Source organism: Schistocerca piceifrons, chromosome 3 (assembly GCF_021461385.2).
Source record: "Schistocerca piceifrons isolate TAMUIC-IGC-003096 chromosome 3, iqSchPice1.1, whole genome shotgun sequence".
Lineage (NCBI taxonomy): Eukaryota > Metazoa > Arthropoda > Insecta > Orthoptera > Acrididae > Schistocerca > Schistocerca piceifrons.
Genome location: NC_060140.1, coordinates 275,807,881 through 275,822,377, shown reverse-complemented (window position 1 = coordinate 275,822,377; position 14,497 = coordinate 275,807,881). Strand labels below are relative to the sequence as shown.

The window sequence follows — 14,497 nt, the reverse complement described above, 5'->3', positions numbered from 1 at the left end:
TTGTCATTCATTATCAATTCCACTACATCATAAACAAAACACCGATTTCCACCTCCGGTGTTCTAAGGGTTCCAAAGCGTTCTAGAGTTCATTAGAATAGATTTGTCCTTTTTTTTTGGCTCCAAACGTAGTTGCTTCTTCAATTATGATTAGTTCTGCAGTATAAATGCTGCTTTATTGTGGTAATGAAAATTTTTCTCTTTCTACGACGGATGGAAATAATAAGCACAACCAACTCCCTTATGTCCATCCTGTTGGCAGGAGGTCTCTGGGACAAAATAAAACGCCTACAGCCGTCCTTATGATTTTATTTTATTTTGTTGCAGCCAGTTTCAACGTTTCAGTGGTCCATCTTCAGGCTTTTGTTGATGCGGTACGGGTTGATAAGAGTTGGCAGTTGATGGTTGGAGTGCTGACACATTATCTGCGTATCCAGTAATGCTGGCAACTCATGTGATATATATGTAGGGATCATATCAACCCGTACCGCATCAACAACAGCCTGAAGATGACGCACTGAAGCGTTGAAACTGGTTGCAATAAAATAAAATCGTAAGGACGGCTGTAGGTATTTTATTTTGTCGCAATAACTCCCCTATGTGTTGCGGCCCGTCATTATGCACAGTGCCTGCAGAAAGTTTGACAGGACTAAATTACGTGAAATCCGCGTGTGCCCCTGAAGTAACAGCATTTCAATCAATACTTTATAAAATATTATCACACGTCTTGATTACCGGTTTTCATTTAAAACTTCAGTGCTCTAGCTCTAATTCTTCGGAAAGTAAAATGTTCTTTCCGTTTTCGTAAAAGGGCTACAAAAACCATGTTTTCCCGACTAAAAGTTTTCGTTCTCGAGAGCTGTTACTCCTATAGCTACCGGGAAGTTCTATAGCAATATTGGGCAGTTTTGTTCCGCTATAAAACACTATTGGCACAGCTTGCAAGGGAAATTTCCCATCGCACCCCCCCCCCCATCCCCCACCCTCTCCTTCCCTCAGATTTAGCGGTAAGATGGTCCAATGGATAGTCCGTTAAAAACTGAACACAGATCAAGCCTGAAACCAAGAAGAATGCATACTGAACAATGGGAAAAAGAAACAAAATAGGAACAGTGAACGGTCGAAGCTTGCGACGAGCAACATCGCGGGAATTTGCGGGATATTGCGTCGTGGATATGTGGTCACATAGTTGGACAGCGAACGGGGAGATCCGTGTTCGAATCTCCCTAATGCCCTTTTTTCCTGCCAAATTATGAACTGTCCGTCCGGTCACTGACACGCCTATCCGCTGTATTCAAAAATATGTGTGTCGTGGTGTAACGTCCGTTTGCGACAGCGAAGGGTAAGGGAGGGACTTCCAGTCGTACTTTACCTCCTATTCGTTCTACAAAAATACCCCATGTTGTGACTCTTAGGTTCCGTTTTAGAAGTTTCCACACTTGAATTCCTTTCGTTGTAATGTAGTTACAGCCGTTTGCTGTTTCCATTTCTGTGATGGGTCTATGCGGCATCTCGCCAGCTCTATCTGTTCATCAGATTCAATTGTGACGGTAATATATTCTTATCACATGACTTATATTCTCTAACCAGTGTATAGTATGACAGTTGCCAAGACTGCAGGAGGAGAACGACACGTCAATGACCGGACGGAAAGTTGATAATTTTGTGAAGAAAAAAAAAAAGCGCAAGACAGATTTGTACACGGTCCTCCCACTTTGTAGTCCAACACCAAGACCACACAATCACGACGCAGTGGTACTTCCAGCTTTCCTCGATGTTGCACATGTTTAGTTTGGGCCCTGCACTGTTCCTGTTCTGCTGCTTCGTTTACATTTCAGTACACCACCTTCCTATTTTCATGCTTGATATGTCTTCAGTTTTTGACCGAGCGAGGTGGCGCAGTGGTAGCACACTGGACTCACATTCGGGAGGATCACGGTTCAATCCCGCGTCCGCCCACCCTGATTTAGGTTTTCCGTGCTTTCCCTAAATCGCTCCAGGCAAATGCTGGGATGGTTCCTCTGAAAGGGCGCGGCCGACTTCCTTCCCTAATCCAATGAGACCGATGACTTCGCTGTTTGGTCTCTTCTACCAAAACAACCCCAACCCAACTCTTCAGTTTTTGTCGGGCTATACACTGGGCCATCTTACCACTAAATCTGCGAAGGAGCGGGGGCAGGGGGGTGCGTGGGGAGTTTCGCTTGTTACACCTATTCATGGTGCAGATTCTTCTCATACAAGACACAGAGAAAAGCACTACACAGAACTGGTAATAAAACAGCCGTAAAAATTTCATAGCTGTAGGTCTAGCAGTTTTAGATCAAGAAAACATTTTAGTCAGAAAAAGTTTTTTAACCTGGTTTCAAAACGGAGAAACATCAAATCTCCAAAATTATTAGAGCTATAGCAGATAGATTTTAACTGAAAACCTGTAGTTCAGATGTCTAACACTGACGCTTAAGTTTCTGCTAGCATTGTGTACGCAGTAAATCTGGCCATCCGCTTTTCAGGTAATTTATTACCTACATCATCAGTATGATTAACGGTAAACGCTTGTCCCCTTCTGCTTGGTAAGTAAAGACGTCAGGTTGACACTCCCTGTTTCACACCTTTACGAAAGAGTGGTAACATTCGATGCTTAGACAGTTTGTCTGTGGTACTTTCGTGTCAAAGGAAACGTGAATCTGAGACAGCGGGAGCCGTTCACTATCATAGTGTTCGTTTGCTTTCTTCTGAGAATGCTCTTTCTCTGCGAGACGCAGAACTTTAGCCATAACAGGAACTTTTTTGTTGGTTTTCCTCTACAGATGGCATTTTTTGGCTTCTATTGGAAGGGCGAGAGTTGGAGACTCATTGCTCCTAGCTCCACATAATCGCTCGATTTTGTTTCTGTATTGTATTGTAGTTTTAAAATTGTAAAGGACAGTCTTTGGAGATTTTCATTAATATCATATACCGACAACCCGAGAATGAACTCAGGAAATGACTGCAGGTGAAAACACATTATTTCTTCTCACTACGTGAGTTTTTGCGATAAACACATTCCTCATATATTATGTCGATAGATATTAATTATGTAAAATCAGGATTTTTTTTATTTTTGTCGTTATTGTCTTTGACAACTCTTCAGTCAATATCGGTTATGGCACCCCACATAGTAGAACTGTATGGTTTACGGAAACAGAGATCAACGGAATTTGGGAAATCAGTAATACCGCGCGTCTTTCACGTTTCACGAAATGTGTGTCTCAGTTCGTCTGCATACACAGTACAAAAAGACTGAGTCAGTCGAACATAGTACCAGAAAAAAAAACTGTTGCGAACGAGATTTTCAGATACCCCGTTGAGATGCGCAGTAGCTCTGAAAAAAACAAGAGCCAGTCGATGTGGATCCTGCAGCAGCGAATAATCAACTCCTTTGCAAGCACAATAAACACGAAGCTCTTCTCGACCCTTGGCAATTTACTGTTTTCTCAAACAGTCTATGATAAACTCGCATTGCCTGTCGAAGAACATCCTAATAGGGACCGAAGAGGTGAGTAAATTTGTCAAATTGTTGTTCCACTGGAATAAGAATCCTAGGAGGAAGGATAGTTGCAGTTTAACGTGAGGTCATAATGAGGGAGCACAAGTTTGTATAGAAGTAGTATGTACGAGAATGACCGTGGTGATCTTCTCAAAGGAATCGCCCCCGCAGTCTCCTTAATTTATTTATGGAAACCTAAGTCTGGATCGTTATACGGGCTTTTGAATCCTTCTCTTACTTAACGCGAGTCCAGTGGTTTCCCCTCGTTGCGCCACCCTCGTTCGAATGTGTTACACTGAAACATATCCTCCTCTGTAATTGCGGAGAATGACTAAGGGACTGCGGTTCTAGGCACTCCAGTCCGGAACCGCGGTGCCGTTACGGTCGCAGGTTTGAATCCTGCCTCGGGCATGGATGTGTGTGATGTCCTTAGGTTAGTTAGGTTTAAGTAGTTCTAAGTTCTAGGGGAGTGATGACCTCAGATGTTAAGTCCCATATTGCTTAGAGCCATTTTAACTAAGGGCTGGGAGGAGAGGGTAAGCGAGCGAGAGAGTCATTAAATTCTAACCTCGTATTTATCAGTATGGCGTGCTAATTCGTTTTTGTGACGGTCTGAGTTGAATCCCGTTTAAAAATTAATTGAATTATTTCTCCCGAAGTTGTAGCGTTTTCGTAACAGAGTTTCGCACCTAAACACCTCTTAATTCGCCTGCTCCCTGGTCCACCCGCAAAGGGCGGGTGCAGTCTGTCTGTGAGTAGAAAAAAATATTCTTCATGTTTTTATCTGTTTTAATTGATTGTGCTGCTGAGATACACGCGGCAACCCAGACAGCATTCGTCCAATCAAGTGTGGAGTTAAGAAACTGGAACCCCCACTCTGATCAACGAAAAAATGTTCAAATGTGTGTGAAATCTTATGGGACGTAACTGCTAAGGTCATCAGTCCCTAAGCTTACACACTAATTAACCTAAATTATCCTAGGGACACACACACACACACACACACACACACATACACACACACACACACACACACACACACACACACACACACACACACACACACACACATATATGCCCGAGGGAGGCTCGAACCTCCGCCGGGACCAGCCGCACAGTCCCATGACTGCAGCGCCCTAGACCTTGCGGCTCTGATTAACGGATTTAACCACCAACAATAGCAGATAATGTACCAATAAGTCTCCAACGCATTCGTTAACTATCGTCCGCCTTTGGTGGAGTCTGGTTCAGAGTTTTGGTAACATATCTAAGGAATTTTTACATCGTGCTATGACTGTAGGAAGGGCATGCATGTATTTGCACATGGGTAATTGGGCTCCTGTTGTTTATCAAAAGTTGGTGAGTTAATGCTTTGTTACTTTTTCGTTTATTTAAAGACCAAATTCGCGACTCGCAATCCAGCTGAACGTCAGCACCTAACAATGCTAAGCGGAAGCAGAGGCATAGAACATGTACAAACGTTCTGTGTTTCATTTCGGTCTAGACTGTCTAGACTGTAGGCTCCAGTTCATACGAAACGCTGAACCCCCGTTAAGCTGAGCAATAATACTATCATCCAGGGTGACATTTATTGAGCTACATAAAAAACTTAAATTAGTTACAAACTACGGCGTGCACACACTTCATTCAACATGTAAACGTCACTACAGATATTCGGATTTAGATATGACATATTCGATATGCCTGCCATCATTGGCAATGATGTGGCACAGACGAATAGCGAAATTCTGCATGATCCGCGGAGGTGTCGAAACTTCGATGCTGTTGATCTCCTCCCAAACGGCTGTTTTCAGCTCAGCAATAGTTTTGGGGTTCGTGCTGAACACCTTGTCTTTAATATAGTCCCACAAAACGGTGTCGCATGTGTTCAGATCCGAAGAATATGCCGGTCCATAGAGGCCCATGCCAGTGGTCTCTGGGTACCCCGGTCAGAATGCACCCAAAGTGCTCCTCCAGGACATCAAACACTCTCTTGCTTCAATGGGGTCGAGATCTGTCTTGCACGAACCACATCTTGTAGAAATCAGGGCCACTTTGGATAATAGGGATGAAATCATCTTCCTAAACCTTCACGTACTGTTCGGCAGTCACCGTGCCATCAAGGAATATCGCACAGATTATTCCGTGACTGGACATTGTGCAGACCACACTCTCAAACTTCTCGATCGCGAAATGCAGATTCTCAGTCCCCCCCAAATGCGCCAATTTTGCTTACTGACGAACCCATCCAAACGAAAGTGGGCTTCGTCGCTGAAGTAAACCTTACCGCGCATACTAACTCCCATCTTGCCCCGCAGCCAACCGTGCAGTTTGAACGTCCTAATGCAAACCGTTCAGAAGTTATGACGATTTTATTTCAGGTTGTTCAATAATACGTCACCCTGTATGTACTATTAAATGCATGTCGTATCATCTATTAGTGTTCTAGCGCCGATCTGATGGAAACCTTCTGACCTGAAACTGGTCGAGAAAGCAGGTACATTGACAGTGGCGTCTCATTTTTGTTTCAGCATGCGTCGGCGCGCGACACATGGTTACGTTCATGCTCTTCTTGGGCATGGCGAACGCATACGTGATGCGGACCAACATGTCGGTGGCAATCGTCGCCATGGTGAATCACACTGCCCTGCCTAAGGAGAATACGACTGAGGACGACGAGTGCCTTCCGTCAGGAACATCGGCCAAGCTGGGCACACTGTGGGACGCACAGATAGCACCCGCCGCTGATGATGACTACCAACTGGTGAGCATCAGTTACCTAGTAAATCAACAATATTTCATTGAAAGTGCAGTTGGAAGGATAATGAGAATGGGACAATATTTTTGAAAAAAGTGTATGGCTCCTTTAAACCTATCTTATCTCCAACATTTCCCTATTGATTACCTGGCAGCAGTTACCAGCCATGTACTTTTCTCTGGACACTTCTAAGGTAGGCGTATACGAGGTGTGGTCAAAAAATAACGCAATTTTTTTTAGTTTTGCGGGCTTTATACATCCCGAGTTTCAATTTTGTATCGGTTGGTATACATGTTCATGACGTATGTTTCCGTTTTCAACTGTTTTATATATTTAGTTGATTGTTGATAGTTGGAAAGGTAATATATGTTGTAGAGTTCTCGGGGAATTTTTACTTTCGTAAAAGATAGATCAAAGAATTTACATTAAATTTTGCCTGAAAAACGTGAATAAAGTGCATTCGAAATGTTGGCTGTGGCTTGTAGCGAATCTGCTATGAGTAAGGCAATGATAAACGTTTCAAGCGGGTCGAGAAGACGTGGACGATGATGACTGCCCTAGTACATCAATTACTGATGACAATGGTAGAGAAAAAAAGAAAATGGTTGTAGAAAATCGCCGAATCACCAGCGGAGAAGTTGCTGGTGAAGTCGGCTTATCCTTTGGCTTATGTCAAGCCTCCCCCCCCCCCCCCCCCTCCCCCTCCCCCTCACCGTAGGTTGTGGGCATGAAACGTGTAGCAGCAAAGTTTGTTCCAAAATTTTTGAATTTCGACCCAAAATGACGCCGCGGAAACATCTAACAGGAATTGCTGAACAAAGACTAAAACGATCCAGCATTTCCAAAGAAGGTTAACTAACAGGTGACGAAACATGGGTACGGGTATGACATCAAAACCAAATCCCAATTGAAACTGCCTTATCAGCACGATAATACTTCTGCTCACAACTCAGTGCTTGTTCGTTATTTTTTGCCAAGAAACAAAACCTTCTAAGCTTTTTCTTTATACATTTTTAATGATAGGTGAGATTTTAATCAGATGTATTTAATCATTAGCTTGCAAAACCATTTTAGCCTTGAATGTGAGACTTAATGCAAGTGTATGAACTCTAAAATGTTAATTCAACTATATTTGCTACCTTTTTAACACGCAAACAAACATTTTATAAAAATTCTTGTTGTATATATTGCAGGAACCATCATCAAGATCTGCTTCTGAGGGCTCTTTTGTTTGGGACACAACACTGCAAGGATACATCCTCAGCAGTTTCTTCTATGGTTATGTTATTACACAGATTCCATTTGGACTACTGTCCAAGAAATATGGTGCCAAGTTGTTCTTGGGTGTTGGAATGTTGATCAACTCTGTTTTTGGACTATTGGTGCCAGTGGCAGCAAGACATGGTTATGAATGGCTCATTGCAGTGAGATTTATTCAAGGTTTGGGAGAGGTAAGTAATGAGTCAACTTAAGAGTATGTAAAAATAAGATAAAAATTTACTGTAGACTTAGCTAAAACTAGCTATTGTTTATCAGAGTGTGAAAATAAGGTTGGAAAAAAATTGATTTCAGCGATTGTTGCAGCCTACTTGGGATATGTGCACTCTTTATTATTAATGCCTCCCTGAAGACATATGTGAGGAACAGTTGAACATGGAGTGACAAATCAGTGTTAGTGAGAAGTCAGATAGATAGGTAGGGGGGGGGGGGGGGGGGTACAAAAATGGAATTGGTAGTACACTTCTTGCAAAACCAAGAAAACCATAGCTTATGGCACTAAAAATACATGCCAATTTTCAGAGACTGTGTGTCTCAATATAACTGCGAAGAATGGGAAAATATTTAGAGTTAGTGCAAAAAACTATATTACAGGGTATTTACAGAAGAGACAAATAACTGGAAAGGACCTTCTGTACCTACAGGGATGAAATATAAAAGCTATCGTACTCATTGTCTGCATTTTGAAAGGGTTATGCTAAACAACTGCATACACAAATGTCCAGCTCCAGTAATTAATAGGAAAAATTAAGACCAATATAGTCCTTTTACAAGCCCAGTATTTTACTGTAGTGTCATTTGCTATGTCAAGGTAATTTCACAAGTAAAAGTCATTAATCTAGAGAATAGTTAAGATTACTGGAAATCCCAAATGCATTGCACGAGAAAGAGAGGAGATGATTTGATTTGTGGAAGAATTTCGTATACATCCAGTGTTTTTTTAATCCATTCTGCTGCTGCTTCTTGAAGCAAAAATGTCCATTGTGATGTCTGTACCTGCGAAGCATCAGTTTAAATTCTTTTTTTCGTAATTGGTATCTAATAACTGAAAATGTTGGCATAAGAATGTGCTAAACCACAACAGTGTATTTTGAGGTATTGAATGTTTTATGTTCGATTAAATTCAATAATAAGACCTTCGATTAAATTCAATAATAAAACCATAAATACAATAAAACAAAGCTGTTTGTGTAGTAGACAATGTTTTCTTGTGGTACATAGAGAACGACTTGTTACCAACATGTAACAAAGGAAAGTCCAGATGGAATAATAAAAATATGAAAAGGATAGATTGTTACGCACCATACACAGGAGGCATTGAGTTTTGGACAGGCACAATGGAAAAGAACAGCTAAAAATTTCAGCTTTCAGACAAAGAAGTCCTCCTTCCAAAAGAGGATATTAAATGTTTAGCAGCCTTTTTTATTGTTCTTGTCTGTGACTCAGTGTCACTTCTATGTTGTGAGAGAAATCTATCCTTTTCTTATGTTGTTATCAAAATGTGATGTTTTTGAAAATATAACAGATAATGTGATCAGGCTATTCTGTTCTATTCCATTTTATTCTAGTCCATTTCAATTGATGGTTAGTACTTCCTTCCACCGACCCCTCCAATTAGATCCAGCCATGAACTTTGGGAACTACCATTGTAATAAAATTTGGACATAGAAATTAAATAATCAGCCACAGTACTATTTTGCTCAGTGCTGTTTCTTAGTGAGGCAAAACTGTGGTTAAGCCATGTGACTCTTATTTGAGGGAAATAGAACTGATACAGGCCTACTCATGCCACAGTCGTGGTGTAAGATTTCTGTGGATTCCCTAAATCAGTGCATATTAATTCCTGGATTGTTTTAAATGTATTTCTATAGAATGTTGTTCATCATTGTGTTTTAAGTAATTTCATCATTGTGTTTCAAGTAATTGTTTTTACAGGCTGCCGTATTAAATACCCATATATATATATATATATATATATATATATATATATATATATATATATATATATATATATATATATATAAAAAAAACAAAGATGAGGTGACTTACCGAACAAAAGCGCTGGCAGGTCGATAGACACACAAACATACACACAAAATTCAAGCTTTCGCAACAAACTGTTGCCTCATCAGGAAAGAGGGAAGGAGAGGGGAAGACGAAAGGAAGTGGGTTTTAAGGGAGAGGGTAAGGAGTCATTCTAATCCCGGGAGCGGAAAGACTTACCTTAGGGGGAAAAAAGGACAGGTATACACTCGCACACACGCACATATCCATCCACACATACAGACACAAGCAGACATATGTGCGTGTGTGCGAGTGTATACCTGTCCTTTTTTCCCCCTAAGGTAAGTCTTTCCGCTCCCGGGATTGGAATGACTCCTTACCCTCTCCCTTAAAACCCACTTCCTTTCGTCTTCCCCTCTCCTTCCCTCTTTCCTGATGAGGCAACAGTTTGTTGCGAAAGCTTGAATTTTGTGTGTATGTTTGTGTTTGTTTGTGTATCTATCGACCTGCCAGCGCTTTTGTTCGGTAAGTCACCTCATCTTTGTTTTTATATATAATTTTTCCCACGTGGAATGTTTCCTTCCATTATATATATATATATATATATATAAAATCAATACATTAGTTCACAAATGTCAATACCTAAAGTCCATAGTAGTCTTACTAACGTTTCATGAAATCACTTTTCTTTTTAGGGCCCCATTGTACCATGCACACATGCCCTGCTTGCGAAATGGATTCCGCCTAACGAGAGGAGTCGTATGGGTGCTTTTGTATATGCAGGTACGTAATGTCAAACAACCCAGCTTCTTTGTAACTATAGTGTTTGATTAAATCTGTCTCTATCAGTTATTAGATTCTTCTTGGCTACTGTGACACTTCTGACCTGTGTCATTCCATTTTTTTAAGCAGCTTAATGTCAACTGACAGATTTTAAAAACAGGACCATAAATCAGTATTAAGTAAAATGATGACCTGATGAAGGGAACCAATGGTAAGCTTAAATGAGAACGACCAAACTGAGATTTGAACATGGCTCTTTAAAAAATATATATAAGGGTTGTTTTTTATACTCCACTCCATTATCAGGCTTACTAGTGTTCGTCATTTTTGAAAGAATGTGGAAGTTGTGTGGCGAAAGATTTGCATTGTATGATTAATGTAAAGGTAAAATCCGTAGGGCTGTCGTCGAAGGCCATAACCTTCCTTCATGTTATTTCAACTTATAAAACTAGTGAGGAATGCATTTCAGGAATTTTGCTGTTACACACTCCATCATTCGCAGTACATTCAATGTCTTTTACTTACATGTTGTGTTTTTTGGCTTGTAACAACAAATCTATGAACATGATTTCTTTTTAATTAAGACAGTTTTGAGGCTGAGTACGGTCATGGTTCCATTACTTTAAGCAACCTAAAAACTTTTATGAAAAAGGATTCAGTCTTGGCTTCTTCTGAGATAAACAGCAGTGAGATCACCATTGGTGTAATAAATGCACTCTTTAAGCAAGTGGCCAGGAATCATTTGACATTTGGTGGTATTAGTGCAATGAGTGTTACCTGACTGCAAAGGGTACTTGAGATTCTAATCCTAAATACGATAAACCAGTCATGGTATACAAAACTATCACTCAGTATTCAGCATATGTCCTCCACATACAGCCTCTAGCCTAGAGATGTATATTATTATTAATAGTTATTATCTTGCATGTGATTTTCAGAGGTCATTTATTGATATTTTTACATGTTGTGCACACACCTTCTTACATATGTTTTGTTTTCTTCTAGGCGCACAGTTTGGTACAGTAGTATCTATGCCTCTCAGTGGTTTGCTCTCTGAATATGGATTCGATGGTGGTTGGCCATCGATTTTCTACGTTTTTGGTGCTGTGGGTACAATATGGTCTGTTGCTTTTCTAATCATGGTTTATGAAGACCCTGATGTCCACCCTCGCATAGCTGAAGATGAGAAGAAATACATCACACACACTGTATGGGGCTCTGCAGGTGTCTCTGTGAGTAACATTTAAAACTCTCCCATCATGAATTTAGAAATATATATTTATCGTATATTTTCCTTGTATTCTCATTCATTTAGAATGCATTGTATGATTCAATGATTCAATGATTTTTTACATTTCAGTCTCCTCCAGTTCCCTGGAAAAGCATAATAAAGTCTCTACCATTCTGGGCAATTCTTATTGCACACATGGGGCAAAATTATGGATATGAAACACTGATGACAGAACTTCCAACATTCATGAAACAAGTGCTGCACTTTGACATAAAAGAGGTACAGGAATTGCCACACATTCTGTCAAATGTGTTATGAATGATGTCTGTATCCCTACAGCTTAATAATCTTCCTGTGACTTAAATTTCAGAATGGAACTCTTTCTGCACTCCCATACCTTGCAATGTGGATATTTTCAATTGTTGCTAGTCATGCAGCGGACTGGATGATTTCCAGCCGGCGATTTACTCATGGAGTAACAAGAAAGATAGTAAATAGCATTGGTAAGAAATTATTACAGTGAACTGGAGTTGTTAATGAAATTAACATTACCTCATAAGACATTTAATAAAAATTATACACCTTACAAGACTTTTAGACAGAGTTTCCTGTACAGTGCTTACATCAGAACAGCAGGGTGCAAAATTTGCTTCAGTTTTCTGTATAATTTTGCTATAAATTATAAAACCAACTTTTCTATTTCAGGTCAGTACGGACCTGCAGTCGCTTTAATAGCAGCATCATACACAGGCTGTGATCCAACACTTACAGTAGCACTGTTAACTATTGGTGTTGGTCTTAATGGAGGTATTTATTCCGGATTCAAGGTGAATCACCTTGACATTTCACCACGTTTTGCTGGTATTCTTATGAGTTTCACCAACTGTTTGGCAAACTTGGCTGGCCTTTTAGCTCCAATAGCAGCAGGCTACATAATCCATGGAAGGGTAAGTACATCATGTACATGTTGTATTTTACTCATAATCTTTTTTACATGCCTCATAGTTACATATTTGACAAATACACCTATCTTGTACTAACAATTTTCTCAACAGTTTCATATAATTTCAAACAAATGCAAAATGATGGAAATGTGCTAAGTCATTGTGTTGCAAGAGTCTCTCAAAACAAAAAAAATCCTCCTTTAACTGCCATTCTTCACATCAGTTAATAGCCAGTAGCATGGTCTCAGAGTAAATTCTAAAATTAATAGAGCAGCATTTCTGTGCAGTTTCTAAAAAAAACCTTAGCCGTCTGTTGTTACTGTGTGCTTTGATTTGTACCATGTCCTTGATGGGTTTTGTGGTAACATCTATAGGACTAAAATCAAAAGGAATAAAAAAGTTCTTTATTTGAGATGTATAAGGGGCACTTTTTACAGCACACTCCTCATGAAATAAATATTTGCATATAGAAATCTGATTTGTATTCTGTGATGATGTCCTAAATGTATAAAATTTTCATTGCAGCCGACACAAGCAGCTTGGAGAGTTGTCTTCATGATTGCATCTGGTGTGTATATAGTATGTGCGACAGTGTACCTGATATTTGGATCTGGTGTGAGGCAACACTGGGATGACCCCAGCAATGACAGCCCTCCTAAAAACAAGAATACTGATGTGGAAAAAGACTGCGTACCGATGGAGAGCACGCACCATTGATTGTTGCAGCTTTGCAATGTGTTGGTGTGTGTCTTTTTTGTATGTTCAATGAGAGAGAGAGAGAGAGAGAGAGAGAGAGAGAGAGAGAGAGAGAATATGACTGAGCAGCTACATCAGCTTCTTCACTCCCAAATTTGTATATTTTGAAATATTAAATTATGAGTGTTTTTTTTATGTCTGTCACTAGTTGCAAAAGAATGTATAAAAGATGGCAAAAAGAGTTCTATGTCTTTTAGTATTTATTTAAACCCTGAGATTAAATTATCTTACACAGAATCTTGTCCAAATCAGTGATTTTCTGTATGGTGTGTGTATGAAAAATAAAACCCACATTTATGCCGACAGTAGATCTTGCTATTTGCTGTTGGAAATTTGGTGTGCTACCAATTCCCTAATAAATTTTTCATTATAAAACAGTTACAAATTATTTGGATAGTATTATAACATTAAATAACAGTCCAGTATTTAACCCATTAGTAGATCTGTGGGCTACTTCTCATAAAACATGAGATACTCCAAGAATGAATGAGGCAAAGACATCCATAGAAATCACATTTTATAAATTACTGTAACATATAGTAATTTTTAAATAATGTTGTTATGTGTCTATACCTAGACAAGTAATAGAAATTTCTAAAGTTTCTATAAGATAGGCTTAGATTTTGTTTCACTATCTGCCATGAAACTTCACTTTTCAATGTGTATTTGAGAAAGAAATTGTATGTTTTTTAAATGCTATGCATTTGTACACATCAGTCTGTAACCAGTATTAAATATTTGTTACTGGTTAAAGTAATTCCATTTTTAAATGTTACTTCACACGTAAGTGTGATATGCTTCACAAGATGAAAAACCATGATCCACAATAAATATCTTTTTCTAAAAAACAAAATATTGTGTTCCTTACTTTTTTTCATGAGGAAGTTCTGATACATGAGCAATATAATAGTGTCATCTATGGAAGTGTCTTAACTTCACACTTATATGCAGTTGTCTTGTAAAACCAGAAATTAGTTTGAGAATATTGAAAGAATTTGTTGTTTTACAAAAGAATGCATTTGAAATGATTAGCTTCAGGAAAAGAAGCAATAATAATGGATATGGCCTTTTGTAAAAGCTGAAAGACTGTGTTTTAATTGTGAAAATCCACTCTCATTCCATTGGGAACAAGACTTCATAAAGCAAGTGCCCTACCTGCTGAGTGATTTTTGTTTGTTGGAAAGATAAAGATTTTTTATATATATATATATATATATA

General features: G+C 39.3%; 1 protein-coding gene across 2 annotated transcripts in view; it reads left to right on the top strand.

Annotated features, from left to right (window-relative positions):
• Positions 1–13,516, top strand: part of LOC124787995 (putative inorganic phosphate cotransporter) — a 168,113-nt gene extending 154,597 nt beyond the window's left edge. For both annotated transcript variants that reach the window (XM_047255031.1, XM_047255030.1), the window contains exons 2-9: positions 6,057–6,289; positions 7,477–7,734; positions 10,261–10,348; positions 11,354–11,580; positions 11,709–11,858; positions 11,950–12,082; positions 12,285–12,526; positions 13,049–13,516. In XM_047255031.1, the coding sequence (XP_047110987.1) occupies positions 6,057–6,289; positions 7,477–7,734; positions 10,261–10,348; positions 11,354–11,580; positions 11,709–11,858; positions 11,950–12,082; positions 12,285–12,526; positions 13,049–13,240 (1,523 nt within the window). In that variant the 3' untranslated portion in view covers positions 13,241–13,516. The remainder of the gene's footprint in view (positions 1–6,056; positions 6,290–7,476; positions 7,735–10,260; positions 10,349–11,353; positions 11,581–11,708; positions 11,859–11,949; positions 12,083–12,284; positions 12,527–13,048) is intronic.
• The last annotated feature ends 981 nt before the right edge of the window (positions 13,517–14,497 follow it).